Source organism: Mus musculus, chromosome 8 (genome assembly GCF_000001635.26).
Source record: "Mus musculus strain C57BL/6J chromosome 8, GRCm38.p6 C57BL/6J".
NCBI lineage: Eukaryota > Metazoa > Chordata > Mammalia > Rodentia > Muridae > Mus > Mus musculus.
Window position 1 is genome coordinate 70904120 of NC_000074.6, and position 14700 is coordinate 70918819.

The window sequence follows — 14700 nt, forward strand, 5'->3', positions numbered from 1 at the left end:
AGCTAACCACATACAGACATCTTCCTGCTTCTGCCCCCTCCCCAGTGTGCTGGAATTAGATGCATGCCAACATGCCTGTCTCTTCTTTTTTAAAGATTTCTTAGTGTCTGAGTGACTGTGCATATGAGAGCATCCATAGAGGTCAGAGGGGGTGTCAAATCCCTTGGAGCAGGAGTTCCATGAAGTTGGAACCTGTGCTATGGGTGTTGGGAATGGAATGTGAGTCCCCTGCAAGAGCAGTTAAGACCTCTTAAGATTTGAGCTATCCCTGTAGTCGCTTGTGTTGATTTTACTACCCTAGTCTTTCCTGGGACTTGCTCTATTTTCCAGGTTAGCTTTGAACTCCCTATGTAGCCCAGGGTGGCCACAGACTGTCCAAGGTCACTCAGTCTTCTGTGATGAGTTAGGGGTGTGGAGATGCACTGCCAAGCCCATTCTGCACTGGATCTTAGCCAGAGGGCAGAGAATGGACCATCCCAGTTCTGTTTCCGTTATAACAACAGAGGAAATCACAAGCCATCAACTTCTGCAGGCTGACCAGTTAAGGGGGAGGAGTCAGGATTCAGGAAGGATATTGGCGCCAAAAGAGTATCCAGGAAGCTCAGACCATGGCTTGAGGACTTGGCTGATGCTACGGACTGATGGAGGAAGTTGGCTTGGGGAAGTCCTTTACAGAACGTCTGTCAGCAGCAGGCTTGATTTGGGTTCCTGATGCATCACACCAGTCCTGAATTGCCTTTGCTTGTTTTTCATTTATTTTAAAAGTCTGTCTGTCTGTCTTGTCAACACTGTGTACACCAGTGTTGGCCTTGAACTCACAAAGATCCTCTTGCCTCTGTCTCTAGAGAGATGATGAGGTTAAAGGCATGAATCTTTGTCTTTTTAAATTGTTGTTTCTTTTTGATATATGACTTGATGTAGCCTAGGCTGGACTCATATTTGTTAGGTAGTGGAGGTTGACTGTGAATGGAAGCACCTGGCTGGGCTTAGTTGTTTACTCCAGAGACAGAAGGCTCACTCTTGAGGGGAGCCAGCTGGTCCTTCTTGGGGTGAACAGCATTTCAAATACTTAACATGGAATGGCCAAAAAAGAAGTAAGATTGGACTGGGTGGTGGTGGAGCACACCTTTGAATTCAGCACTCAGGAGGCAGAAGCAGGCAGATCTCTGTGAATTTGAGGCCAGCCTGATCTAGAGAGCAAGTTCCGAGACAGCCAGGGCTACACAGAAAGACCCTGTTTCGAAAAACAAATAAACCAAGATGCAAGTTTGGGGTGAAAATGTTCCAGGTCTGAGTGGGAGCCACATAAGCAGTCTCCATCACACATAGCCCTAGTGAATCCCAAGCTGTCTACTGTCCCAACGTGTGGGAAGCTGTGGAGGCAGGAAGATCACAGTCCCAGGGTCATCTAGAGACAACCTGACTTGGTGTCAGATAGGCTTGGTGACTTTACCCCTCCAAAATGTCCTTTCTTCCAAAATGACCCGGCCCAGCACACACACCTAGCAAGCAGCTACACATCCCCAAGCTCTCTTCTGTCCAGGTTCTAACTCAGGAAGCTCGCAGGACCTAGCCGACTCTGGTTCTGTGCAGAACCCCTGTGATGGAATGAGTTTTCGGGGGACAGAGATTCTAAGCGTTGCTTAGCGGGAGAATGAATGAGGGAATGAATGAAAAATGAATGGATGAAATTTGGGAGGGATAACGGTATCTTAGTACACAGCCAGTCTCAGTCCTCTTCGGGCTCCCAAAGCCTAGCGGGCATTGACAGAGGGGTGGAGAGGAGGGGGCGCTTCCGGCCGGGGTCTCCGGTGCTTCCGGTAAGCTCCCTGAAGGGGCGTGGCCAGCGGGGCGGGGCGCTCAGAGCGTCGGGGCGGTGCGAAGATGGCGGCAGTGATGGCGGCGCCGGAGGCTGTGGAGGCGCCCAGCTCCCTACTGTTGCTGGTGGTGGGTGGCGAGTGTGGCTGCCCCGGGCTGCTGGCCTACGTCATGGAGGAGTTGGAACGAGGTCGGGTCCGTGGGGACTTGGGGCGGTGGCAGCGGGGCGGGGCGGGGCGTCCGGGGCTGGGGGTTCCGGCGCGCGGCGGGCCGGGGTCCGGGTGGGGTGCGGGGTCCCTGGACGCAACGTTCCGGGCGTGGCCTACGATCCAGACGGGCATAGGGTTGCGCACGTGCCTAGCGGCGGCCTGGACAAAACTCTGCCACACGGGTTACTGGGTCTGGGTGGGGCGCGGCAGGCTGGGATCCGCGTGGGGCACGTTAGATGTGGCGTCACATTCCGGGGATACAGGGTTCGGGGAGCGGCCTGCGGCCGGGTGGGCGCTGCGTCCCCGACTTCGGGGTTCTGGCGGTGTGCGGCCTCACTCCCACGGCCCCTCCCTTCGCCTGGCTGGCAAGTTCCCCCGGCGCCCGGGGGCCTGCTTTCCGGGGGTGCTAATTGGTGCGTGGGTGGCGCGGCCGCCCCGGGGATGCTTGGCACGAGGGGAGCTGACTCAGGCGCACCTGCCACACTGGGGCATCGAGCGCAGCAGCATCCTCTGCAATGGGGTAGCGAATGCGATGCCTATGCCTGTTACCCCTGCAGTCGTGAGCTGAGGCCAGAGGAGCACTGCAAGTTCCAGGCCAGTCTGGGCTACAAGACAACCTATTCAAAATAAGTGCTGGGATTCAGTCGATAGATCTAAAGTTGCCTGGAGTGCTTGATCATGGGCTTCATCCCCAGCATTCTTCACTTGTCATCTCAGCACCTTTGAGATGCACATCAGATAAAGGGCTTGTCCTTAACTTCATAGAGCAGTTGTATTCAGCATGGACTACGTGAGACCATGTCTCAAAAAAAAATCAAATCCCCAGAACAATGTAGAATGCCCATCGAGGTGCATGGTCCTTGGGCCTAAGTGGGACAGCCTCAGCATACAGGCTGGGCTGAACGACAGGCAGTGTCCCTTGTCTTCTGAGAAGTGCTGATGTGCTGGGGAAGAGGACTCAAAGCAAGCAAGACTTCCATGGTGTCAGGGTACTTGAGGATGCTGAAGGCCTAGAGCAGGAGTTGCCTAGAGCAGGAGTTCTCAGCCGGTGATTCATGACCCTTCTGGAGAGGGGCTGCATATCAGATATTTACAGTTTGTAACTAGTAAAATTAGTTATCAAGGAGCAACAAAAATAACTTTATGAGGCTGGAGAGGTGGCTCAGTGATTAAGAGCAAACTTTTTCCAGAGAACCTGAATGAGGTGGAAACTTAAGGGTACTTTGGAAAGTCAGTTGGATGGGGTTTTGCTGGGGGCAAATGTGAAAGAATGTTTCATTAAAATAGATAAAGATATAAAAAGCTAAGGACAGACTTGTAAAGGAACATTTCCCTGAAGCAGACACAGGAGAGAGGATTTTCTACTAAAACAAACACATAAAAAGACACATGGTAAAAGATTCTTTACTAATAATAACACACATATACTGGTCCGCCTTACATTGTGCTGAGACCACACACACACAGAAAAAAACCAAAAAACTTGTGATGGTAGTCTACAGTTTCTTGCCACTTCTGCAGTCTGGCTGATTAGGTACAGGTGCTGAGATAAGACCCATAGTGGACTTGTGCTTGGAGGCTATAAATAGGACTCCAGAGAAAGACAGAGACAGAGCTTAGAGCTTGACTTGCTGGTACATCCAACTGTTCAAAACTTGTGGGTCTTGCATCCTTGCTGATCTTCTCTTCCCTGAGGAAGGAACAGCTGAGAACTTCTGATGTTCCTGTTGGTCCCTCCTGCTGACTCGAGCTAAGGCTGAGGCCTGGCTATCTCTGCTAGGTGGTATCACCACTGTTTCGAACCCGACTCTACCAAGCTAGACTGCTGACATATCCATAAAGGATTTACAAATAGCTGGGCAGTGGTGGTGCATGCCTTGAATCTCAGCACTTGGGAGGCAGAGGCAGGCAGATTTCTGAGTTCGAGGCCAGCGTTGTCTGCAGAGTGAGTTCCAGGACACCAGGGCTACACAGAGAAACCTTGTCTCGGAAAAAAACCAAAAAAACCCCAAAACAAAAAAACAACAAAAAAGGATTTACAAATAGACCAAGCTGCCCCTGCCAACCTGTAATTAAACTGTCCATTTCTAGACAGCACAGATGAGAGATACTCCAAAAAAACCTTTCTCAACAGGTCCACTTCCCCCATATCCTTTCTTTTCCACTACCTCTAGTGAGTGACAGAGGGGTTAAAACATTTAAAATCCATCATTAAAAATAAGGTTTAGCGGGGTGTGGTGATGCACGCCTTTAATCCCAGCACTTGGGAGGCAGAGGCAGGCGGATTTCTGAGTTCGAGGCCTGGTCTACAAAGTGAGTTCCAGGACAGCCAGGGCTACACAGAGAAACCCTGTCTCGAAAAACCAAACCAAACCAAACAACCAAAAAAAAAAAAAAAAAAAAAAAAAAAGATTTAAAAATACTAAAAGTTGCACCTGAGTTCAATACCCAGTACTCACACCAAGGTATCCAGCATCCCTGGCCTCCACGGGGACTCCCATTTGTGTGTGTGCGTGTGTGTGTGTGTGTGTGCGTGTGCGCGCGCGCGTGCCACACGAGAGAAAGAGAGAGAGAGAGAGAGAGAGAGAGAGAGAGAGAATATGAATGAGAGAGAATGCACACACAATTAAAAGTCCTGAAAAATAATTTTATGATTTGGGGTCTCCACAATGTGAAGAACTGTATTTTTAAAAAAAGATTATTTATTTAATTTATTTTATGTATGCGTGTACACTGTAGCTGTACAGATGGTTTTGAGCCTTCATGTGGTGGTTGTGAATTGAATTTTAGGACCTCTCACTCCAGTCAACTCTGTACCCTCAGTCCCTGCTCGCTCTGGCCCAAAGATTTATTTATTATTACATGTAAGTACATTGTAGCTGTCTTCAGACACACCAGAAGAGGGTGTCAGATCTCATTACAGGTGGTTGTGAGCCACCATGTGGTTGCTGGGATTTGAACTCAGGACATTCGCAAGAGCAATCAGTTTTCTTACTCGCTGATCCATTTCGCCAGCCTCCTCCCCCCCCTTTTTCTTTATTTTATTTTATTTTTTTTTGAGACGGTTTCTTTGTGTAGCCTTGGCCGTCCTCTGTCCTGGAACTCACTCTGTAGATCAGTCTGGTCTTGAACTTATAAATCCATCTGCCTCTGCCTTCCAAGTGCTGGGATTAAAGGCGTGCGCCACCACCGCCCATCGAGGAACTGTATTAAAGGCTCACAGCAAGCATTAGGAAGGTTGATAACCACTGGCTTAGAGTGATGCCTGACTTAGAGTCTGAAGGAGGGGGACGCAGTTAGAGACTCTGCACACTGGTGAAAGGTACATGGGGTCCTTCTCAGGTGGGAGTAGCCTAAGAGAGCCAGGTGTGCGATCTCAGCACTTTGGGAAGTTTGAGGCAAGAGGTCTGTTGTGCAAACCAGTTTGTGTTAGTGTGAGACTGATACCCCAAATTCAGTGACTAAGATGGCTGTGACTCTCATGAAAGCTCAACTTGGCAGTGTGTGCCTGTAATCCCACAGGAGATGTGGAGACAGGGTAACCCTGGGCGCTCACTGGGAGCCAGCCCACCCAGTTGATGACCTGAAGATTTACTAAGGAACTCTGTCCCTGAATGTAAGATCCAAAACAGTTGAGGAGGGCATTGAGTGTTGACCTTTGGCCTCCATGTGGTACACACACACAGTTCAATACATGTGCGTGCTCACACATAGAGATGCTGTTTGGAGCCTCTGGCAGGCCCCTGTAGGTGAATCACAGAAAAGACCTTTGGGATTTTGGAGCAAAGCTCTACAGACAACTATTCTCCCTTTGAAAAACAGCTCTTGGCCGGCTATTGGGCCTTAGTGGAAACTGAACGTTTGACAATAGGACACCAAGTTACTATGCGACCTGAACTACCCATCATGAGCTGGGTACTATCAGACCCTGCAAGTCATAAAGTGGGACGCGCGCAGCAGCAGTCTATTATCAAATGGAAGTGGTATATACGTGATCGGGCCAGAGCAGGTCCTGAAGGCACAAGCAAGTTACATGAAGAAGTTGCTCAAATGCCTATGGTTTCTACTCCTGTTACAATGCCATCTGCTGCCAAGCATACGCCTATAGCCTCATGGGGTGTTCCCTATGATCAACTGACCGAAGAGGAGAAGACTAGAGCCTGGTTTACTGATGGCTCTGCACGTTATGCAGGCACCACCCAGAAGTGGACAGCTGCAGCATTACAACCCCTTTCTGAGACAACCTTGAAAGACACAGGTGAAGGGAAATCTTCACAGTGGGCAGAACTTCGGGCAGTACACATGGTATTACAGTTTGTTTGTAAGAAGAAGTGGCCAGATGTACGATTATTCACTGACTCATGGGCTGTAGCCAATGGATTGGCTGGATGGTCAGGGACTTGGAAAGATCACAATTGGAAAATTGGTGAGAAAGACATCTGGGGAAGAAGTATGTGGATAGATCTCTCCAAATGGGCAAAGGATGTGAAGATATTTGTGTCCCATGTAAATGCTCACCAAAAGGTGACTTCAGCAGAGGAGGAGTACATAGGTGTGCACATGCATACATGTGCATACAGAAAAATCTCCCAAAAGTTGAGGATTCTAATAGAGCAGAGATGTGAAGCGGATGGCCAGACAGGGACTGGTCATCTTGTTGGTCAGGCCTCAAGTCAGAGATGCTGAGGCTTCCCTGAGCCCCTTGACTGTGCCTTCCCAGGAGCTAAGCCACGGGAGCCAAGCAGACAGAAGGGAGGGAGGGCGCTGGCACTCAGCTTTTGTCTCCTGCTGCCTGCAGGTGTTCGCTCCTGGGAGGATGTGGACCCCGCTGTCTGCAGCCTGGATGAGCAGCTCAAGGCCTTCGTGTCCCGGCATTCAGCCACCTTCTCCAGCATTGTGAAAGGTGACCTGCCCCACTCTGCCTCCCTTAGTTCTCCTGCTCCTCTCTGGGTGCTGAGCTGCTGAGTGGCAGCTGTATGCCGGGCGTGGGGTGAGGCAGTGCTAAGGCCTGCACAGAGGTACCTCTGGCCTGTGGATGCTGCCTTGGTTTTGGACAGTAGAAGAAAGTCATATGCTCTGTCCCTAACTTACAGAAGGGTGTAGTGACTTTAGGGAGGGGCCCTCAGGGCTGAGAACCAATAGGGAAGCAGAGATGGGGTGCAGGGCGATTTCCTTGGGATCCTGGGGTGGCCAGAGCAGCCCTTTCATGGGTATTGCTTGTAGCTCGTCCCTGCCCAGTGGGTTGAGTCACCACCTACAGCTGCAGGAGGGGAAGGAAGTGTCCCTTTGGGTCGTAGTGGCTTCCTGACCCCTGATCCATTGGAGAAAAAGCTGGAAGTGACCTACTGTGTGACCACAGCCCTCTGGACGCCCCTTCTGGGTAGTCACATTTCTCTGGCCTGGTCTTGCAGGGGAGGGCTGAAGCTGCTGTCTGCCATGTAGAGCCTCCTGTGTGTCCTCCTGGCTTAGGTGCTGAGCTGTGCTGGTGCTGATACGCAGTCTAGCACCCCTGGCTGATCATCTGTGTTGTCCCTGCTTGAGGCCCAGGGCACCCATGGGCTTCTTCCATTTTCTTTCCTGTTTGCTCTCAGCTGGGGCACCCTGCTGTGGGTTCTGCAGCTTCAGTACCTGAGGGTCCCCTGGTGGTAGGATTTGGGATTAGGCAGCCTGAGCCGGGGCCTGGGCTTGTCATCCCACAGGGCAGCGGAGCCTGCACCACCGTGGAGAGACCTTGGAGACGCTGGTCCTGCTGAACCCCTCAGACAAGTCCCTGTGTGATGAGGTAGGAGCAGGGCCCTGTGCTGTCCTCACTCCTGACCCAGCATATGTGCTTGACACTTCTGCACCTACTTCCTCTTGTAGACTTGGGGCAGGAAGGCTGGTCATGGAATGCACTGATGAGCTGGAGGCAGGTGGGAGGAACCCATGGAACCCAATGTCCTGGCTTAGCCTCTACCTGGCCCAGGCAGGAGCTGCCCTGGGTGGTAGGAGTCTTGCTTTTGGCCAGCCTGCACCTTCCTCCCAGTCTAAGACAGCTCTGGGACTCTCTGATGCATGTCACAAATTGATCTGGGAATGTTGTCACAGGCCTGTTGTCCCAGCAGGAGGAGGCAGAAGCAGGTAGGTGAGGGCTAGCCTGTGCCTAAAGAAAGATGGAGAAAGGGCTAGGTGGGTCTTCACAGGAGTCTCACGGTGAAGGAGCCCTGCTTGGCAGGCAGATGCCAGCTGGCCTCAGGGAAGGGGAGGGCTGTGGTAGGCACACCTGCTGGTTCTGCTTTCCTTCAGCCTCTCAGTTGCCTCTGACAATGAGTTCAAAGCTGGGGCCTGGTCCAGTGCCACTCACGGGGCTGCCCACCTTACCCACAGCTCCGGAACCTCCTGATGGACCCCGCCCCTCACAAGCTGCTGGTCCTGGCCGGGCCCTGCCTGGAGGAGACTGGGGAACTGCTGTTGCAGACTGGGGGGTTCTCGGCCCACCACTTCCTGCAGGTGCTGGGGGACAAAGAGGTAAGTGGTTCCCATGACCCTTCCGCCCTTTCCCAAGCCTGTGCTCTAGGGTGAGAGAAGGGCTCCGAAGCCTATCATCCACTGCACAGTGCAGTGAGTGGGGAGGGTACACTGAACGGGGCCGTGGGCTAGGAAGGCAACTCCACCAGAGACCCTGGTAGGTAGGCCCGGGGTGACAAGTGGCGGCTGGTGGGGGTTAGAGGAAGTGGTGTCTAGTCTTCATGTCCAGGTGGTCCTGTGCTTGCCCCACAGGTCCAGGATGCACTGGCCTCAGCACCAGCTGCCCCAGCCCTCACTGTGTCCTGTCCAACCTTTGGGGACTGGGCACTGTTGGGCCCTGTGCCCGGGCTGCAGCTGCGACTAAATCCGCCCGCGCAGCTGCCGGCCTCAGAGGGCCTTCGTGCCTTCCTGGAGTATGTGGCTGAGTCGCTGGAGCCGCCATCGCCCTTCGAGTTGTTGGAGCCACCGGCTGCGGGCGGCTTTCTGCGCTTAGCAAGGCCCTGTTGCTATGTGTTCCCGGGTGGCTTGGGAGACGCCGCCTTCTTCGCTGTCAACGGCTTTACAGTGCTGGTGAATGGTGGCTCCAACCCCAAGTCGAGCTTCTGGAAGCTGGTGCGCCACCTGGATCGCGTGGACGCTGTCCTTGTGACCCACGCGGGTGCTGACAGCTTGCCGGGCCTCAACAGCCTGCTGCGCCGCAAGCTGGCAGAGCGCGAAGCAGCCGCAGGACCACAGGGACAGCATGAGGAGCGGCTACGTCGCCTGCTGTCGCCTGCGCTGGGTGTGGTGTTCCTGAATGCTCGTGAGGCTGCTTCTCGGTTGCGTGGGGGCGAAGACGAGGCTGTGTGTGCTCGGAGCCTGCTGCGGAGCCTGGGCATTGCGCCTCTGCCACTGCAGCGTGGCCCACAGCCCTCTTGCCCCACTGTCCTTTTCGAGAAGCTGGGCGTAGGCCGCCTAGAGCTTTTTGTGCTGCACCCTCCTCCTGGGGACCCTGCAGCGCCTGCCTGTGCTCTGCTCGTGTGGCAGCCAGCGGCGCCTGGCGACAAGGTTGTGCGTGTACTATTTCCTGGCCGCACGCCGCCCGCGCGCCTGCTGGATGGGCTACAGCGCCTGCAGCACCTGCCGTGCCTGCGCAGGCCAGTAGTTACCACGCATGACCTGGAAGCGCCCTCCAGGGCCAACAGCCAAGACAGTCTGGCCTCGCGGGACAGTGCACGCAAGGAGCCAGTCCGTGGCACTGTTGGCAGCATTGCCAACAGGAGTACAGTGCGAAGGGAGCCTGCCCTGGCCACTCGTGACCAGAAGAAGGACACAAGATCTGGGCCCACTCAGCCTACTGCCCGAGACACACGCCGCTCCGGGCCTGGTGTGGTCAACACAAAGCCTCGTGTATCACAGAATGGGCCTCGTGCCCCAGTTCTGGCAGCGCCACTCACAGCTCCTGTGGCTGAGTGCCCTGGAGAAGCGGAGAACATCTTGGAGTCTGAGCGGCCACCTGCCCCATCCCCAACTCTGTCCCCAGCTCAGTCCCCACCACCTACAGCACCTGGTAATAGCCCTGAGCGCCTGTCACTCAGCCCTCTGCGCCCAGAGCCTGCCCCTGATGCGTCGCCCTCAGCCACGACGCCCACGCTGACCACGCCCTCTTTGCCTGCGGAGCTGGGCTCACCCCACTCAACTGAGGTGGACGAGTCGCTCTCTGTGTCTTTCGAGCAAGTCCTGCCAGCAGGTGACCCAGGGCTTAGCCTGCCCCTGCGCCTCGCGCGCCGCTCCACGTCTCCTCATGATGTGGACCTGTGCCTCGTGTCACCCTGTGAGTTCTCTCATCGCAAGCCACCCCCTCCTGCCTCCCCAGGCAGCTCGGACAGCAGTGCTCGGTCACAGGAGCGGCCACCTGAGACTCCACCCACGTCTGTGAGCGAGTCACTGCCCACACTATCTGACTCTGATCCCGTGCCCGTGGCGGATTCTGATGATGACGCAGGCAGCGAGAGCGCGGCCAGGGACCCGCCGCCTACACCTCGTGTGCCACCACCACTGCCAGATGTACCAGGAATCTGCATGGTGGACCCGGAGGCGCTACCGCCTCGTGCCCGGCAGCCCCTCAACACCACCAATCCCAGCCGTAGCCGCAAGGCCCCTGCAAGGCCTAGCTCTGCCTCTGCCACCCCCAGAGCTGCAACTGTAGCTGCCAAGACAAAGGGCCCCGCGGGGGACCGGAACCGGCCACTCAGCGCCCGCAGTGAGCCTGCAGACAGGCCAGGCCGTGTGCCCCTTACCAGGAAGCCCTCAGTCCCTAAGACCGTTCCCAAGATGGCCTCTGCCACAAGGCTCTCCTCCGGTGAGTCCCTTTAATCCTCTTGCTCCAGCTTTAGTGCCTTCAGAGAGGCCTTCCGGTCTTGGTCTGGCTAAGGTTGCTTTCTAGGAAGTTCCACTAGATCCTGGGCTTTTCTGCTCTTCCTCATCCTGTTGAAATGATGGTATTTAAGACACCTCTTGTCTGGTCCCCTCGTGACCTCTGTCGGGCGCTGGGTATTGCTGACAGTGTGTGTAGTCCGTCCTGTCCACCACTGCCCTCTTTAGCTGTCACCTGCCTAAGCCATCTGTGTCTTGTCTTGTGCTTTGAGATGGCTGCATGCTGGATCCTTCTGCCTTGCTGAGGTGGTTAGGCTTAGCCCTTTTTGGTGTTTTGAGCAGGTTTTGCTGGCATAGTGGTGCAGCCTTTCACTTGGGAGGCAGACTCAGGTAGATCTTAGGAGTCTGAGGCTAACCTTGAGAGAGACCTTGTCTCAGACAGACTGAGAGGGTTTTGCTCTGCAGCCCAGGTTGGCCTAGAACCGGAAATGATCCCCCTTGCCTCCCTCCCTCTGTGAATGCTGATTTGCCAGGTGAGTGCCTGGGTTGACTTTGCATGTGAGTTCCAAGGGTATGGACCCTTAGGCCTGTCCTGAAAGTTGGAAGTGGCTCCCTGCTGACTGTCTCAGGGCTGTCCCCAGCAGGGCTCTGGTCGTAAGCACTGTTGCAGGTTACAGGTCAGTCGGGGGCCTAGTTGCAGAAGGCTCTGCACCAACATAAGATTAAGCAACTGGGGGAGACTTGATAGCTCCATCTACCCAGAGTGGCTCCTAGTGACCTTGCTGGAGACAGACCCACGCCTCTGAGGACAGTGCACAGCTAGCCATGGTACCAGCTCTGTTTATGTCAGATCCGGGCAGGGACGGTGTTTGCAGCTCCTCAGGCCTCACAGGTACCCAGAGAGGCCTGGGCTTAGAAAGGCCTTGCAGTGGCTGTGGCTTTGCCCTGCCCCTCTGCAGACCTTACGGCCGTTCAGGATCCTCAGAATCCCCAGCAGGGCTGTCTGCCCTGGGCAGAGCCACCATTGGCCTTCCTGTGGCACAGAGGCTGCTGTGGGGGTCTGCTGTCCTGGTTCCCTGTCTGTCACCTGGGAGTAGGACAAGGCTTTTGTGTCTCAGCACCTCCCACATGACTGGCTTTGTGAGCAGCCTCAGTTGTGCACATCAGGCTGTAGGCTGAGAGCTTACTCTCTGAGCACCTGGCTCTATGGCCCAGTGTAAAGCCCCCGTGAATACAGGGTGCAGAGATCTGGGATGTCCTTGCCAGCAGGAGGTAATAGCCTCCTACCACAGAGATACCTTGTAGCTATATGATGCCACCACCAACCTGTACATCTTCACAGGACCCAGTGGCCGCCCTGCACCGCTTGCTGCTGGCTCCCCTGTATACCTGGACCTGGCCTACCTGCCTGGTGGTGGTGCCGGTCACCTGGACCAGAACTTCTTCCTGCGTGTCCGTGCACTCTGCTATGTCATCAGTGGGCAAGGCCAGCGCCAGGAAGAGGGCCTGCGAGCTGTGCTGGATGCACTGCTGGCTGGCAAGCGGCAGTGGGACCTTGACTTGCAGGTGGGTGGACCACAGGACTCTGAGGTCTTGCTTCTAAGAGGTGTTTCCTGCTCAGCCTAAGGACACTGGGGCATGGGACCCAGGTGCCCTGTCCCCTGCAGGACAGCTCTGGAGAACAGGTGGTATTTATGTTATCAAAGGGTTAGGTGCTCCCCAAAGCTGTGTGGGGCCAGGACATGGAGGCTGAGGGCCTCTGGTTGAGAGGTACATTGCAGGCTGAGCAGATGGCCAGGCAGACCTGTGTGCACAGTGTCTGCTTCTGGAACAGTGAGAACAAAGGCCCACGCTAGAGCTGCAGCAGCTCAGTAGGGGAGCGAGCCCAGGGATAGGATGGCGCAACCTTAGTGGCTGGTGGGAGACTCATGGGCATGTGGGGAGTGGTGGGCCAGTCTGGGCTGTGTGGTAGCATCTGACTGTGAAAGTCTGTTGGTGCTTCAGGGGAGATGAAGGGTCACCTTCTGCCTGCTGTTCTCCCAGGTCACACTGATCCCCACCTTCGACTCTGCGGTGATGCACAGGTGGTATGAGGAGACGCATGCGCAGCACCAGGCACTGGGCATCAGGGTGCTGGGCAGTGGCAGCCTGGTGTCCATGCAGGACGAGGCCTTCCCCGCCTGCAAGGTGGAGTTCTAGCCCCACGCTGCAGGGCAGCCTGGGAACAACAGTTCCTCACTGTGACCCAGGTTGGTGCTGTGGCTCCATGTGCAAAGCTAGATCCCGTGCTTAAGTGAGCCACCGTGTGACATCCCAGCTTCCATCTCCAGCACTGAGGGTGAGAACTGCGCGCTTTATCACTTGTCCACGCCCCATCATGTGTCAGGCACAGCTCTCTATGCCTTCTACCCTAGAACTCAGGTTGCAGAGGCAGGAGGATCTATGCAGAGTCCAGGCCAGCCTGGGCTTCATAGTGAATCTTTGTTTCAAAAACCACAAAAAATAAAGCTGTTGGCTGAGATTTTGGTCTTACTGTCTTATTGCTGTGTAAACTCTATGGGCATAAAAAACTTAAGAAAAAGGTTTGTTTAGCGCAAGGATGCAGGCAGGAGCTGATGCAGGCCATGGAGGGTGCTGCTTGCTTGCCTGCTCCCCACCCATTCAGCCTGCTTTCTTACCCAGGCCAATCAGGTGGAGGCATTTTCTTATTGACGGTTCCTCTTCCCAAGTGACTCTAGCCACCACGCTTGGGGAGAATTCAATAATGAAGGCTAGGATGTGCTGGGTTGCTTATGTCCACTTGACACAAGCTAATGTCATCTGACAGGAGGGAACCTCAATTGAGAAAATGCCTTCACAGGATCAGGTTATAAGCAAGCCTATAGGACATTTTTCTTTCTTTCCTTTTTTAAAGATTTTATTTATTTTATGTATATGAGTACACTGTAGCTGTCGTTAGACAACACCATCGGATCCCATTACAGATGGTTGTGAGCCACCATGTGGTTGCTGGAAATTGAACCCAGGACCTCTGGAAGAGCAATCAGTGCTCTTAACTGCTGAGCCATCTCTCCAACCCACCCTGAACATTTGCCTTTGCCCAGCATGGTGTCGCATGCCTTTAACCCCAGCATTCAGAAGGCTAAGTGAGGCAGGCATATCTGTTGAGTTTGAGGCCAGCCAGGACTACAAAGAGAAGCATCAACTCTGCAAACAGCGGGTGATTTTCTGTTGTATGTATACCTGTATGCGTGTTTGTGGGTACGTGCACATTAGTGCGGGTGCCTGCCCTTAGAGTCCAGAAGGAGGTGCCGGTTCCCCTGGAGCTGAAGTTGAGCTTTTTTTTTTTTTTTTTGAGACAGGGTTTCTCTGTGTAGCCCTGGCTGTCCTGGAGCTCACTTTGTAGACCAGGCTGGCCTTGAACTTAGAAATACACCTGACTCTGCCTCCCAAGTGCTGGGATTAAAGGCGTGTACCACCATCGCCCGGCAGCTGTGAGCTTTCTGACACAGACATTGGGAGAAAACTCAGGTCCACTGCAAGAGCACTGTGTGCTGTTAACTGCTAAGCCATCCAGCCCCTTGCTCTTCTCAAGAAGAGGGAGTGCTGGGGGATGGAAGTTGTGTCTTGTCCCCATGATCTATACTGACCATGCACCCTAGGCCTGTGAGGAAGGCAAGGCAGGAAATGGGACAGTAGAGAAGACTCGGGTCAGGTGTTCTGGTCACTCACTGGTGAACCCATGTGTCTTAGGGTTTCCATTGCTGTGGAGAGACACTATGGCCACGGCAAGTCTTATGAAGGACAACGT

At 54.3% G+C, this 14700-nt stretch overlaps 1 protein-coding gene across 3 annotated transcripts; it reads left to right on the top strand.

Annotated features, from left to right (window-relative positions):
- Positions 1-1854: 1854 nt before the first annotated feature.
- Map1s (microtubule-associated protein 1S) lies at positions 1855-13410 on the top strand. Of its 3 annotated transcripts, XM_011242305.2 has the most exons (8): positions 1871-2008; positions 6826-6930; positions 7251-7407; positions 7727-8147; positions 8394-8534; positions 8787-10875; positions 12232-12455; positions 12933-13410. In XM_011242305.2, the coding sequence occupies exons 4-8, from the start codon at positions 8082-8084 to the stop codon at positions 13086-13088; spliced, it is 2676 nt and encodes an 891-aa protein (XP_011240607.1). In that variant the 5' UTR covers positions 1871-2008; positions 6826-6930; positions 7251-7407; positions 7727-8081; the 3' UTR covers positions 13089-13410. The 3 variants fall into 3 exon arrangements, with proteins under 3 accessions (NP_766601.2, XP_030099457.1, XP_011240607.1); NM_173013.3 differs by lacking the exon at positions 7251-7407 and having other exon boundaries at positions 1855-2008; positions 7727-7809; XM_030243597.1 differs by lacking the exon at positions 7251-7407 and having other exon boundaries at positions 1863-2008.
- Positions 13411-14700: the final 1290 nt, after the last annotated feature.

What these genes read in the sequence shown, in the direction of transcription:
- Map1s (NM_173013.3), top strand. Translation starts at nt 1,885, where the DNA reads ATGGCGGCAGTGATGGCGGCGCCGGAGGCTGTGGAGGCGCCCAGCTCC. An exon ending in ACAAGTCCCTGTGTGATGAG is followed by an intron (nt 7,810 to 8,393) that starts GTAGGAGCAGGG and finishes CCTTACCCACAG; the next exon opens with CTCCGGAACCTCCTGATGGA. An exon ending in AGTGGGACCTTGACTTGCAG is followed by an intron (nt 12,456 to 12,932) that starts GTGGGTGGACCA and finishes CTGTTCTCCCAG; the next exon opens with GTCACACTGATCCCCACCTT.